Raw genomic sequence first — 12,589 nt, forward strand, 5'->3', positions numbered from 1 at the left:
GTGTGAATGGCAGAATTCAACAATTGCAATTTCCCCTGGCATACAAATACAATGATGGAGCAAACCACTTCTTGAGGATCTGCTTGTCACACAGCTGTTAAGGACATAGGCGTTGGGCCAGAAAAAAATGTAGTAACCTTAACAGAGTCTTCTGTCAGTAAAGTTGATACTTTTTCATTTGTCCTGCTCCTATATGCCTCAAATAAGAGCCTGCAACTTACAAAGTCAGGAGGTAAAGCTTTTCCTGGGAAGGATATTACAGTCATGTAACGGAGTGCGTTACTTCCGGGTTTTGCCGCTTGCGCATGCGCAGACGCTCAAAATGACGTCACATGCATTTGTGGAAGTGGCGAATCGTGATCCGTGCACATGCAGACAAGGGTTGCGTTCGCTTCAGGATGTGAACGGGGCTCCGGAAAGGATCCTGTTTGCATCCAGAGGTACCACTGAAATGGCTGAAAAAGTTTCGCTTTTGTAGAGCATCATCCTGGACATGTTTGTTCCAAAATCAATCCCATGGAGTCTAAACAAACTTGCTCACAGAGTCACAGAGTGGGGGAGGGGGGCTTGTTTGCTATCATCTAGTTCAAGGTTTCCCAAGCTTTGAGTTCATTGAGTTCATCAACCCCAAACTAAAAAAATTTCAGAATGTCAAGTAATATCAATATATAATCAACATTCATCAATCACCATTACTCACCATGACCAGATATCATTTTTAAAAATAAAAAAATAGGAATTTGTGAGATGCATACTTTTTCCAGAATGATCACAGGAGAAGATGTGGCAAGTATTAAATCTCCAGCAGATGGCACCAGGTACCTGTCCTTAAACACTGTGGCATTGGTAGTAGCATCTCTCCCTCTAAAGAATAAAGCCTTGCGGTACCAAAAAAAAAATTATTTAATCAGTTTTGCAAACTGTGCGTGGGCGTGACTATCCAGGTATCACAACCCAGCAAAGTGAAAAAAAAAATTAAATCAACAAGGCAGGCCAGACTGGGGTAACTGTGCCCCTGAAGGACCAGGTGTGCATTTTGGACTCACAGCTGTCCATGCAGGTGTAGGTCGGTCAATTCTGTATACCTGAAGGAGCCTCTCCACCCCCATCATTCAGCCCAGAAACTGAGGTCCAGCTCCAAGGTCCTTCTGGCGGTTCCCTCACTGCCAGAAGGGAGGTTACAGGGAACCAGGCAGAGGGCCTTCTTGGTAGTGGCGCCTGCCCTGTGGAACGCCCTCCCATCAGATGTCAAGGAATAAACAACTATCTGACTTTTAGAAGACATCTGAAGGCAGCCCTGTTTAGGGAAGTTTTTAATGCTTGATGTTTTATTGTGTTTTTAATATTCTGTTGGGAGCCACCCAGAGTGGCTGGGGAAACCCAGCCAAATGGGTGGGGTATAAATAAATTATTATTATTATTATTACTACTACTTTTTTCTGGGGAGACACAAGGGTACACATATCCTTAAACATTTTGTGAATCTAAGTTTGGCCTCTTTGAGGGGCAGTATTTCAATATGAGTAGGAAAATTGTTGTAGTTGTTTAGTCGTTTAGTCGTGTCCGACTCTTCGTGACCCCATGGACCAGAGCACACCAGGCACTCCTGTCTTCCACTGCCTCCTGCAGTTTGGTCAAACTCGTGCTGGTAGCTTCGAGAACCCTGTCCAGCCATCTCGTCCTCTGTCGTCCCCTTCTCCTTGTGCCCTCAATCTTTCCCAACATCAGGGTCTTTTCCAGGGAGTCTTCTCTTCTCATGAGGTGGCCAAAGTATTGGAGCCTCAGCTACACGACCTGTCCTTCCAGTGAGCACTCAGGGCTGATTTCCTTAAGAATGGATAGGTTTGAAAATTAGAGTGTCCCTAAAACACTCTAGGAAAATTAGAGTGTCCCTAAACATTTTCTGAGAAAAAAGCAACCCAGGAAGAATCTGCTTTAGGAGGCTTTTAATCTCAGAGTCGTGGGTTCCTGCCCCACGCTGGGGCTTGGACTAGATGACCCTTCATGGTCCCTTTCTCTCTCTTACAATTCTAAGATGATACAGACTCGTGGAATTTCTCCTCCTAGCGGCGCAAAGTGTGAAGAGCGGCTCCCCCCCGCCTTCCCGACGCCGACTCTGCCGGAGAAGGCTTAGCGCAGGAGGGGGGGCCGGCCAGTGGGAGGGGCGCGAGCTGGTTTGGTGGCCTTTCATTTCGCGGAGGCTGCGGAGGGAGCCGCGTCGTTCAGCTGAGCAGCAGCCAGGAAGGCTTCGGAGGAAGAAGAGGAGGAGCAGCCGCAGCAGCAGCAGCAGCAGCCATGCCGGTGGGTGGTGATTCCTTCGCTGGGCTGGGCAGTCGCGCCGTTGCCCTTTCCGGACGCAGCATCAGCCTTTCCCCACATCCATCTGCCGTGGACGTTTCTACTGCCGGGAAAAGAAGGAGATGTTCTCGCCTTCCGGGGATTTCTAACGATCGGGCCCAGTTTGAAAGACGCCCGCCCTCGGCCCCGTTGCGACTCGGGAGGCGTCCCTCCCGCAAAACGGGGTGACGATGTGGAAGGGTGCTGCTCAAGGCGCGGGGTGCTCTGCCCTGGGATTGGGGCGTTACCGGATCTGTGGCTTGGCACAGGCTTCTCTTAGCGGCCTTGGTCATGTCACTTAAGAAATGCTGGTTTTAAAGGGATTATCATTATTATCATTAATATTATTATTATTATTATTATTATTATTATTATTATTATTATTATTATTTTGTTAGTATTTATAAAGCGTTTGATCGCAGGAAAAAACAACCTCCAAGCAGTTTTTAGGGTACTGTGAGGTATGGGCATAGTCAGGATGATGCAGGGGGGCAGCTTGCCCCCCCATCAAGTAAATACTGTAAATAAAAATACTTAAGTAACTGATCAGTTGTGTTGCAGATACTGTAACTTGGTTCTGCGCCCAAGCCCTTAACATAAGGCCTGCTCCCCACCCCCCAAAAATAACACCCATACTGTGAAGTGGTGTTGGCACCAGATTTGCAGCGTGGTTTTGCCACACACATTATAGTGGTTCTTAAACTGCTTCTGCTCGCTGCTGCTATGTGGCCCGCCTCTCTTGATCCAGTTTTAAGTCTTCCATAAGGAGGGCATGCTGCCACGGTTTGCCAAGCCAGGGAGATCACACTAACGATGAGCTGTTCGTTTTAAATCAAGTCGGGGGAAGCAAATTAAGAGGTTCCCAATATTGAATAAATGGGAGCCAAAGCTGTATGCTTTGCTTCACCTGAGGGTGTCTGTGAAGGTTTAAAGTGTTTTTATCCCTCTCTTAAGTGCAAAAAAGTCTCAAAGACTCTTACACATATCAGTGATAAGACCAGCCTTTGCCAACCTGGCAACGTCCAGATGTTTTGGACCACAATTCCCACCAGCAGTCTGGTTGTCTCTGAGTAATATCTGTGCTTTAGAGGAAGGGCGGTATAGAAATTTAAATTATTATAATATAATATAAACCCTAAGCCTGAAGCCTTGACCACCATCCCCTGTTGTTTTTCTTCATCACAACCCCAATGGGTAACCTCTGATGGCAGCAACCCATTGCCTCTCAGACTGCAGTTATGAAAAACCAAAATCGAATCCTAGTGTTGTATTCCACCCTCACAGGATCACTTTGGGAATTGATCCCTAGGAGCTGATGTTACAACAGGACTGCTAATCTGTGTATTGCTTGGTTGTGAGTGCCTCCTTCCTTGAGCAAGGCCTGATAGTGGTATAGTATCCTGCACACAGTGCCCCTCACATGCAAGTACAAGAATACATTTTAAACGGAGTGTGAGGATCCCTTCAAGAACATTTTGTGATCTTCAAGTGACGCATTAACGAACAAGTTGTATTAAGGTCTCCCACAGAGACTAGGACTTGCTGATCAGAAGGTCGGCGGTTCGAATCCCTGCGACAGGGTGAACTCCCGTTGCTCGGTCCCTGCTCCTGCCAACCTAGCAGTTTGAAAGCACATCAAAGTGCAAGTAGATAAATAGGTAGCGCTCCGGCGGGAAGGTAAACGGCGTTTCCGTGCGCTGCTCTGGTTCGCCAGAAGCGGCTTAGTCATGCTGGCCACATGACCCGGAAGCTGTATGCCAGCTCCCTCGGCCAATAAAGCGAGATGAGCGCCGCAACCCCAGAGTCAGTCATGACTGGATCTAATGGTCAGGGGTCCCTTTACCTTACTTTAGTGAAAGTGTCTCGTTTGAATAAACCTTTCAGCTTCTAGCAAAGATGGAAGTGACTTGAATCCATGGAAAGATTCTAGGGGTTTGGTCCATCTTATGTCATCCAGTTCTGTTTGGCCCATCCCTGATATAGAACAGATTATGTGTCTTGGATTTCAGGCCTCTCTCCAGTTTCATCTTTATGAATGGTGTTTTTAGAGGTGCTAAGAAAAACTGGTTAGTAATGCAAGATCTGGCTCTTTTTGCTCCTCCCTCTTCTCCCTGCCCTCCCCCAGTAGACTCCAGTAATGCCACACAATAAGCCACAGGGACATACAATTCTCTCAGGGCTGGGCTGTTTACGAAGGTTGCAAGTTCTGCCACAACTTTTAAACATCCTGGGTTGGGTACATACTTCAAACTATGAAGAGAAAAAGTACTGTTAACCTGTCTACTGAGGGGTGTTGTTGTTTACTATAAAATGGCTATTTTATAACTCAGTGTTGTAAATGTCTCTTTAAAAAAGATAGTCTAGTTAAAATTGAAATACAAATTAAACACACAAGTGTTTTTAGACTGAAGGAACGACCCTCTATAAAGCAAATAGTTAAAAACTGTTCTTCTGCATAAGCAGAAAAGCAGGAAAAATAAATATTTTGAGGCCAAACATTAATATGGCACAATAAACGTTATTATGGCCTTCATTCTAGGACCAATGAAGTATCTAGTCATCTCTGAACTTCATTCCAGACCCAGAAAATGCCATCCTGGCTGATCATCGACTGCTTCAACCCAAATTATCTCTTTAACTGTGTTAGCTCTGTGATTTGCTCTGTAGTATCTGTTTTCTATCAATAAGGACATTTCCTTTTCGTCTTATGAAAAGAAGCTGTTTGCTTTTTTCGCAGGGTGGAGAGAATGGGTCCTTTGTTGTCTTTAAATAGACATTACAGGTCAAGTGTGTTTTTGATTGTAACGGATTTTAGCTACTTTCTGTTCTTGTGTGGAAATACTTTCTGTTTCTGGTGTGGGGCAAGGCAGGAAAGAAAGGAAAAGTGAAAAAAGACACCCCCACCCCCCAAAAAAGAGTCCTGTTGGATCAGACAAATGCCTATTTAATCTAGTACCTTGTTGCTTGCATTGGCTATTCATATATCTACCCCATGAGTAGGACTCAAAGGCAATAACTATCTCCTTCTGTTCCAGTAAATAATATTCAGAAAGCAGCAATACTATAAAATAGTAGTGTAAATGTTCCATGTAGATGTAGTGTTAATTACCTAATTGTTTAGGAAATGCATGAAGTACCAATAGAATTTCCTAAATCAGCCTTCCCCCACCCACCTTGGTGATTTAAATTGCCTTGATTTAAATTAATTCGCCCCGGCTGAAGAAAAGGAGAACATCATTTTGGCTGACAATGTATTCTTAAAGAAAATGCATCTACAACTTGATCCCAACATTTAAACAAAGTCTCAGCAAGTTATGTTCATGTGCATACGCTCAAAGTCTATGGAGCACAGGTTTATGGGTGCTCCAGTTGACATCAACCTGAAATTTATTTATTTATTGCATAAATTTCAACATTTTAACAAGGTATCCAAACCCAAGCAGTTAAGGTCAAGCTTTGATACTAACTATTATTATTGTTTAATAAACTAGTTTTTATAACATCAATGTGCAGTTGCTCAGTGAGAGATATTTCAATGGCCTCTCCATTCTTTCTCCTTGCAATTTCAGAAACATGAATTCTTTGTAGACATGACCTGTGAAGGGTGCTCTAATGCCGTCACCCGTGTTCTCAACAAGCTGGGAGGTGAGTGGTACCTGGCAGACCACAAGACTTGAACACTCAAGGCTTCTTCTTGCACTTAGCATTATGCTTAAAGTATTCCTGCTTGCATTGTTTGAGGCTCCTCACAGGGTCTCTGCCATGGGAGCATATTCACCCAGTACTTTTCCAGCTGCACTGGCTCCCGGTGGAGCACAGGGTCAGATTTAAGGCCTAGGACCCTCGTACCTACAGGACCACCTCTCCTGGTATGCCCTGCGGAGGACCTTAAGGTCCATAAATAGCAACACCCAAGAGGTCCCAGGCCCTAAGGAAGTTAGATTAGCCTCAATCAGAGCCAGGGCCTTCTAACTTGGTTTGCAGTTGTCAGTGCAGCATGCTAGAAAATGTTCCAACTCATAGTGCATTCATCTTTGCATATCGTATTTTCATTGCAGGGTTTTAAAAAGATTAAATGAGCCACTTAAATGATGTGCAGCTTTTGCTTCATTCTTTGCCCTAGCTGAAGTAGCAAGCAACTTCTAGAGGGCTTGCTGCTTTGCTCCTAATACAGTGGTACCTCCAGTTACGAACTTAATTCATTCCGGAGGTCCTTTCTTAACCTGAAACCGTGCTTAACCTGAGGCGCACTTTTGCTAATGGGGCCTCCCGCTGCTGCCATAACGCTGGCGCGCGACTTCCGCTTGCATCCCAGGGCAAAGGTCGCTACCAGGAGACCTACTTCTGGGTTAGCGGAGCTCATTACCCAAAGCGTTTGTAAGGAGGACAGTACGTAACCCGAAGTTCCACTGTAGAGGTAGTTAGTCAGTAACTAAATATTGATTGTTGCTGGAATGTTTGACTTTCATCCCGTGTCCCTTAGGACTGTGTAATTTCCTCTTCTAGACAGTTGTCCAGTCAACTTTATTCTCTTTACAAGATCAAAGGCTTACTCCAAAACTCATTTAAATCATTGACGCATAACTCTGGTTGCTTCTGCTCTGCAGTAGGAGAGCTGAATCTGCTGCTGTCTTTACCACCTTAGCAAGCGTCTAACCTCCTGTCCTCCATTGGTGTCAGCATAACTGTTGCAAGACATGGAAGGTTGCCCCCACGCAAAGGATTTGCTACACATAAATTTCTTCCACATTGGGACAGAAATGAACCTCATTTGCCTCACAGTTATCTGCATTTCATTCTGTCAGCATATACTGAGAAGCCGCATGGTGCCTTTTTGTGTATATGTGACATGTGGGGTGTATCTGAAGTCCCCATGTGTGATTCCTTGCAGTTTCCTACCCCGATGTTACTTCCCTGTAGGAAACCACCAGCCTTGATAATGTTCCTCCTTATAAAAAAGTTCCCTTGGTATAGAAATCTAGCATGTGCAAGGTGTTCTTCTTTCACGAGAACGCCTTTCAGCTGTAGACAACTGATGTTGCAGCCAGGGAGAATCCAGCTCCCAACCATCTTGGATTCAAAGCATATGGCCCTTCCTAAGGGAAGATAGTCTAATGGAAGGAGAAATAAGGGTGAAATTCTAAAGGAAACATCTGTCTCGCTACGAAAGCCCAATACAGAGAAGCCCTTGGTCCATCTCGCTCAGTATTGAGAGGCAATGGTTCTTCAGGGTCTTAGGCAGGGCTTTTTCACATCACATCATCTGCTACCTGGAGAGGAATATGGGAAACTCCTTTTACACAGAGTCAGACCATTAGTCAATCTCTCAGTATTTTCTTAAGCTGACCGGCAGTTGCTCTCCAGGATTTCTGACAGAGGTCTTTCCCAGCCCTACCTGGAGATGCTGGGGATTGAAGCTGAGACCTTTTTGCATTAATGCTCTACCAGAGTTTCCCAAACTTGATTATCCAGCAGTTGGTGGACTACAATTCCCATCAACCCTAGCTGCCAATACCAATGGTCAGAGATGATGGGAGTTGTAGTCCAACAACAGCTGTAGGCCCAAGTTTGGGAAACTTTGTGCTCCACCAGCAAACTAAACCATCTTTTACTCATTTTTCAATGCTTAAGATGTTTTCATGGCTCTTTTGATGATTTTATCCCTGTACTCCATCTTACTATAGCTTTCTCATAGTGAAGATTACAAATTTGTAAACAAATAAGCATAAGATAAAGTACAGCCCCACCTCAACTGATGGATATTTTGCAAGTTTATATAGACTATCCATTTGACATTGCCACTCATTCAAGAAGGTGGGAGAATAAATTGCGGGAAGGAGACTTCAAATTTCCAATGCTGCTTCTGTACACTGTGTCCTTTCTTTTCAGGTGTTCAGTTTGAAATCGACCTGCCCAACAAGAAGGTGAATATAGAGTCAGAGCACAGTGTTGACACCTTACTGAACACCCTGAAGAAAACTGGGAAGGATGCCTCCTACCTTGGAGACAAGTAGCCACACAGGAAGGCTTGACCAGTGGGGCTACTGTGCTTCAGGAAAGGTCAGTTGCCAGGAATACTTTTAAGCCACTCAGGGCAGAATGCTCAAGATGAGAAGTATACTGAAAACAGCAACCCCCACATTGTATAAGAAACAAAATGTATGATGTGACAGAAATCTTGCTAAGAGTTTCCCTCCTCCAGTGACTTCATAGACTGGACTGAAGTGAGGGCAAGGAAACTCTTAACTGGATGACTTCTCTTTTATATATAATATCAGAAGAGGAGATAGATCCTGTGCCATATATAAAAACTTTCCCTGCAAGCCCTGATATTTTATGTCCATTGAAGCCGGCCTCTTCTTTTGAAGTAGAGGAGCTGGTGCTGTATACAAGCTAGGACTCAAATCTAGCAGATTGTGCGTAAATCATCTGTGACTGTGTGTGCCAGGCATTTTGAAACCCCGCAAACCAGCTGTTTGGCAAGGACAGGGGCAACTGAATCCTGCGACTCCCAAGGATCTTCTCCGTGGGATTTCAGCCTTGTTTAAAGGAGGGATGTTTCTGGGCTCTGCTCCCCATTGGACCCAAACCAGCATGGCCAGCAATAAAAGATGATGGAAACTGTTACTTGACAATATCTGGAAGGCCACAGGTTCCTCAACTGGCTTCATAGTCTATACATGTGGATCCATTTGTGGAACTGATTTTACAGTGCCTGTTTATTCTAGCTCATGAAGCTTTGCAGAGCCATGGAGGCCACAAGCTGTGGCCTTCAGTTGCCATCACCTGATGCTCATTTTTCTGTCTTGCTGTGGTGTCTCGTAAAACTTGATTTTCCCCCCCAAGTTGTATGGCTTAGTAGGAAAGGGCGACCCAGGATTACCCCAGCAGTGTGCTGCAGGAGGTATGCATGCGCTGTGGTCTGGTGTGAAACTGATAACCCTGTCGCATAGTTTTTTGTAACGGGCGGAGCTCTGTCCTTCCCCAATCCTTCACTCTTTCTCAAGGTTGGGAGCCTGTTTTTAAACTCTTTAAAAATACTTGGTTCTTGGTTACACAAAATAAGAAATACATAGAAGCATATAAAGAGAGAGAGGGAACCAAGATAAGAGCTCCCTTCTTTTTGAACACTTCCTTAACTTTTCCAGAGAGTGAAATTGCCTAGTCCAGGAATATCTTCTGAGCCTATCTGGTTACTTTCACACCATTGATTGGCCCTGAATTACCAGAAGTGAATTACATTTAGCACTGGGGTAGGAATTAACGGCCTTCCCCACCATCAGCAGCACCTACAAGGGTGCCCCATTAAGTCTGTACGGTTAGCAAACTACCAGTTTGGTTCTGTTGCCACTGTGGCACTAAGGAGAAAATACCTTCAAAAATTATCGTCTGCACGCTGCCAGTGTTTTTGCAGAATTGCTGGCTGTCCTGTGGTTGCATCAATCTGGGAACAATAACAAAGAGGTTTTTTGTGTTGTTGTTGAGGAATGTTCTGCTCCTTGTGCACTGTGAAAATTTAAGCCTTCATTGAACGTACCGGTTGTTCACACAAAAACACTTTATAGCAGTAGGATTGAGTGGGGCATGTTTGCATGAGAGCAGCAGAACCTAATAACTTTGAGTCTTTCTAAAGTACACAGGAAACATTGGTCCGACTCACATTAAATAGACAAGATTTTTATTTTGGCTGTATTTAGGCCCAGTTCTGCATGCCTTTTTCTCTTTAAAACAAGTTCTGCACACTAATGATTCTGTACACAACAAAACTGAATTATTTGATGCACAGTCTGCTTTGCACAACACAGCTGCTGCTCATCATGAGAACCAGGGGGGAGAGAAATAGATCTGTAAAATATTATTTGCCTATCTGCTTTTACTACTGAAGATTCTATTCTGTCCTCCTACCACCCTGGGTTCTGAGTTTTAGTAGGCATTGGCTGCGCACTAGAATGCAGGCAGGCTAATGCCACATCCGCACCATGATGCCACTTCAAACAGTCACTTGGTGTCCACAAAAAGAATTCTGGGAGCTGTAGTTCGTTAAGGGTACCGAGAGTTATTAGCAGACCCCTAGTCCCCTCAGAGCTACTATTGCCAGAGTGGTTTAACAATCAGTCCCTCTTCACAGGAAACTCTGGGAATTGTAGTTTTGTGAGGGGAATAGGGGCCTTCTAACAAGGTGTGGGAGGAATTGTAAACACACAAGTCAGGTAGGTAGGTAGCCCACCAAACCATATACAGCCAAACTGCTTGTAGATGCCAGCACACCAAGGACTTTCCTTCCTTCCCACCACCTTTTGTCTGCCAGGAGCTGCAGCGATGGGTAGCAGGAGCAGAGCATCAAGCAGGCCGCAAGAAAAGATTTCTGCCTGCTTTCCACACACCAGGGGGAGCAGCAGTTGTAGTAGCCTGCAGTAACCGGCTGAGGGCCCCCCAAAGCAGCCTTTGTTTAAAATGGATGTTCCTTCTAGGTCCCACCAGCAGATGCTGCCCTTGCCTAACTCTCCACCCTTCCTTTATTTTGCAGCAACGCTTAACATGGCTTCGGTCCGAAGGCGGCTGTTTACACTTCTGTCAATCTTCCTTTGACCACAGTTGCCCTGCCAGATGTTGGAGAAGAGGGGAAGGGTGGGAAGAAGAAGAAGAAGGCCTTTGGTGGGGCAAGGACTATGAGAAATTTTGACTGCAGATGTCCCACATACTGTCCTACAGCTGTAGTGTTTCTTCTCTTTGGCTTTGTAATAAAACTTGGATCTGCTATATTCAAGTAAACGCCGTGGCTCTTAGTATATATCTTTTAAGCCCTGTTTTCTTTTTGGTGGGGCAGGGGCTGACTTTTAAAAATGAGTACCAATCGTGAGCTGATATATTTCAGTGCACTAATGAGATAATATTCTAAAGAGATGAACTTAGCATTACTAGGTGCCAAGGAGTGTAGCTCAGTGCTAGAGCATCTGCCTTGCATGCAGAAGGTCCCAGGTTTATTCCCTGGCATCTCCAGTTAGGGCTGGGAGTAACCTTGGAGACCCACTGCCAATCATTGGGGGCAATCCTGAGCTTGATGGACCAATGGTGTCACTCAGTATTAGGCCACTAGGTTATAAACACATATTCTTATTGGACCAAAATTCTCCAATGGCAACATAGAACCGTGTGACATAGTGGATCAAGTTTCAGACGTGCCAGGGAGGCGAAATCTCTTATCTTATGTGCAGAGTGACACTTGGATACGTTTGACGAGTGACCTTAAACAAGTTACTGCCTCTTCAGCCTAACCTACCTGCCCAAGATAGTGGGCCAATAGAAATGGGAGAACCTCATTTGTATTGCCTTGTGCTCCTTGAAGGAAGGTAGGAAGCAAATGTAGTGTGTCTTTGTCCTTGTACACTGGTACCTCGGTTTAAGAACTTAATTCGTTCCGGAGGTCTGTTCTTAACCTGAAACTGTTCTTAACCTGAAGCACCACTTTAGCTAATGGGGCCTCCTGCTGCTGCTGTGCCGCCCGAGCACGATTTCTGTTCTCATCCTGAAGCAAAGTTCTTAAGCTGAGGCACTATTTCTGGGTTAGCGGAGTCTGTAACCTGAAGCATATGTAACCTGAAGCGTATGTAACCTGAGGCACCACTGTACTTCCAGAAGAGCATCTGCACTTCTTTCTGCTGCTATTGAGAAGAAACGAGCCAGAAATGGCTGTGGGCACTTCAGTTTAATATTAAGACAAGAATAGAGACGACCTTTTTATTTTTTTATTTTTTGGTTGAGGAGTGGGGAAATGTTCTCAAGCTGCCTGCACCATTTTTGGGGGGAATCAGTGGCAGAAGATAGAGCATCTGAGGAAAAATCCAAGAGAAGGTGCTGTGAGCAAATAAGCGATAATAGTTGTGTTAATATCCCACAGCTAGCACGTCTCTGGAGAGCTAAACTAATTTCCCTCATAGGTCTCAGGAGTAGATTGTTGTTTGGAAACTATATATAACATTTTCCATCACAACAGTATACACTGCCAAACAGAGGTCTTGAGTAAGGAGAGATGTACTAGCTACAGAGATGCGTCTCTCTTCTCTCCCCCCACTCTTTCCCAGCTATGAGTTCATGAAATTTCCTTCTCTTTATCTGTCCTAAATGTCAATAACAATTGTCGCAATGCCATGAGAGTCTGTAAAATGAATCTGAAATGTGAATCTGAGAAATGCAACCAAAACAAACCTAACAGCTGGGGAGTGGCTTGTTCATTTCATCTCCCCCCTATCCC

The 12,589-nt window shown here is 44.8% G+C and overlaps 1 protein-coding gene across 1 annotated transcript; it reads left to right on the plus strand.

The window, feature by feature from the left end:
* The first annotated feature begins 2,120 nt into the window (after positions 1–2,120).
* ATOX1 (antioxidant 1 copper chaperone) lies at positions 2,121–11,109 on the plus strand. Its single transcript, XM_083424220.1, has 4 exons — positions 2,121–2,301; positions 5,907–5,982; positions 8,227–8,397; positions 10,865–11,109. Exons 1-3 carry the CDS (start codon positions 2,296–2,298, stop codon positions 8,349–8,351), a joined length of 207 nt encoding a protein of 68 aa, XP_083280346.1. The 5' UTR covers positions 2,121–2,295; the 3' UTR covers positions 8,352–8,397; positions 10,865–11,109.
* Positions 11,110–12,589: the final 1,480 nt, after the last annotated feature.

This window comes from Podarcis tiliguerta, assembly GCF_965153285.1.
Source record: "Podarcis tiliguerta genome assembly, chromosome: 2".
NCBI lineage: Eukaryota > Metazoa > Chordata > Lepidosauria > Squamata > Lacertidae > Podarcis > Podarcis tiliguerta.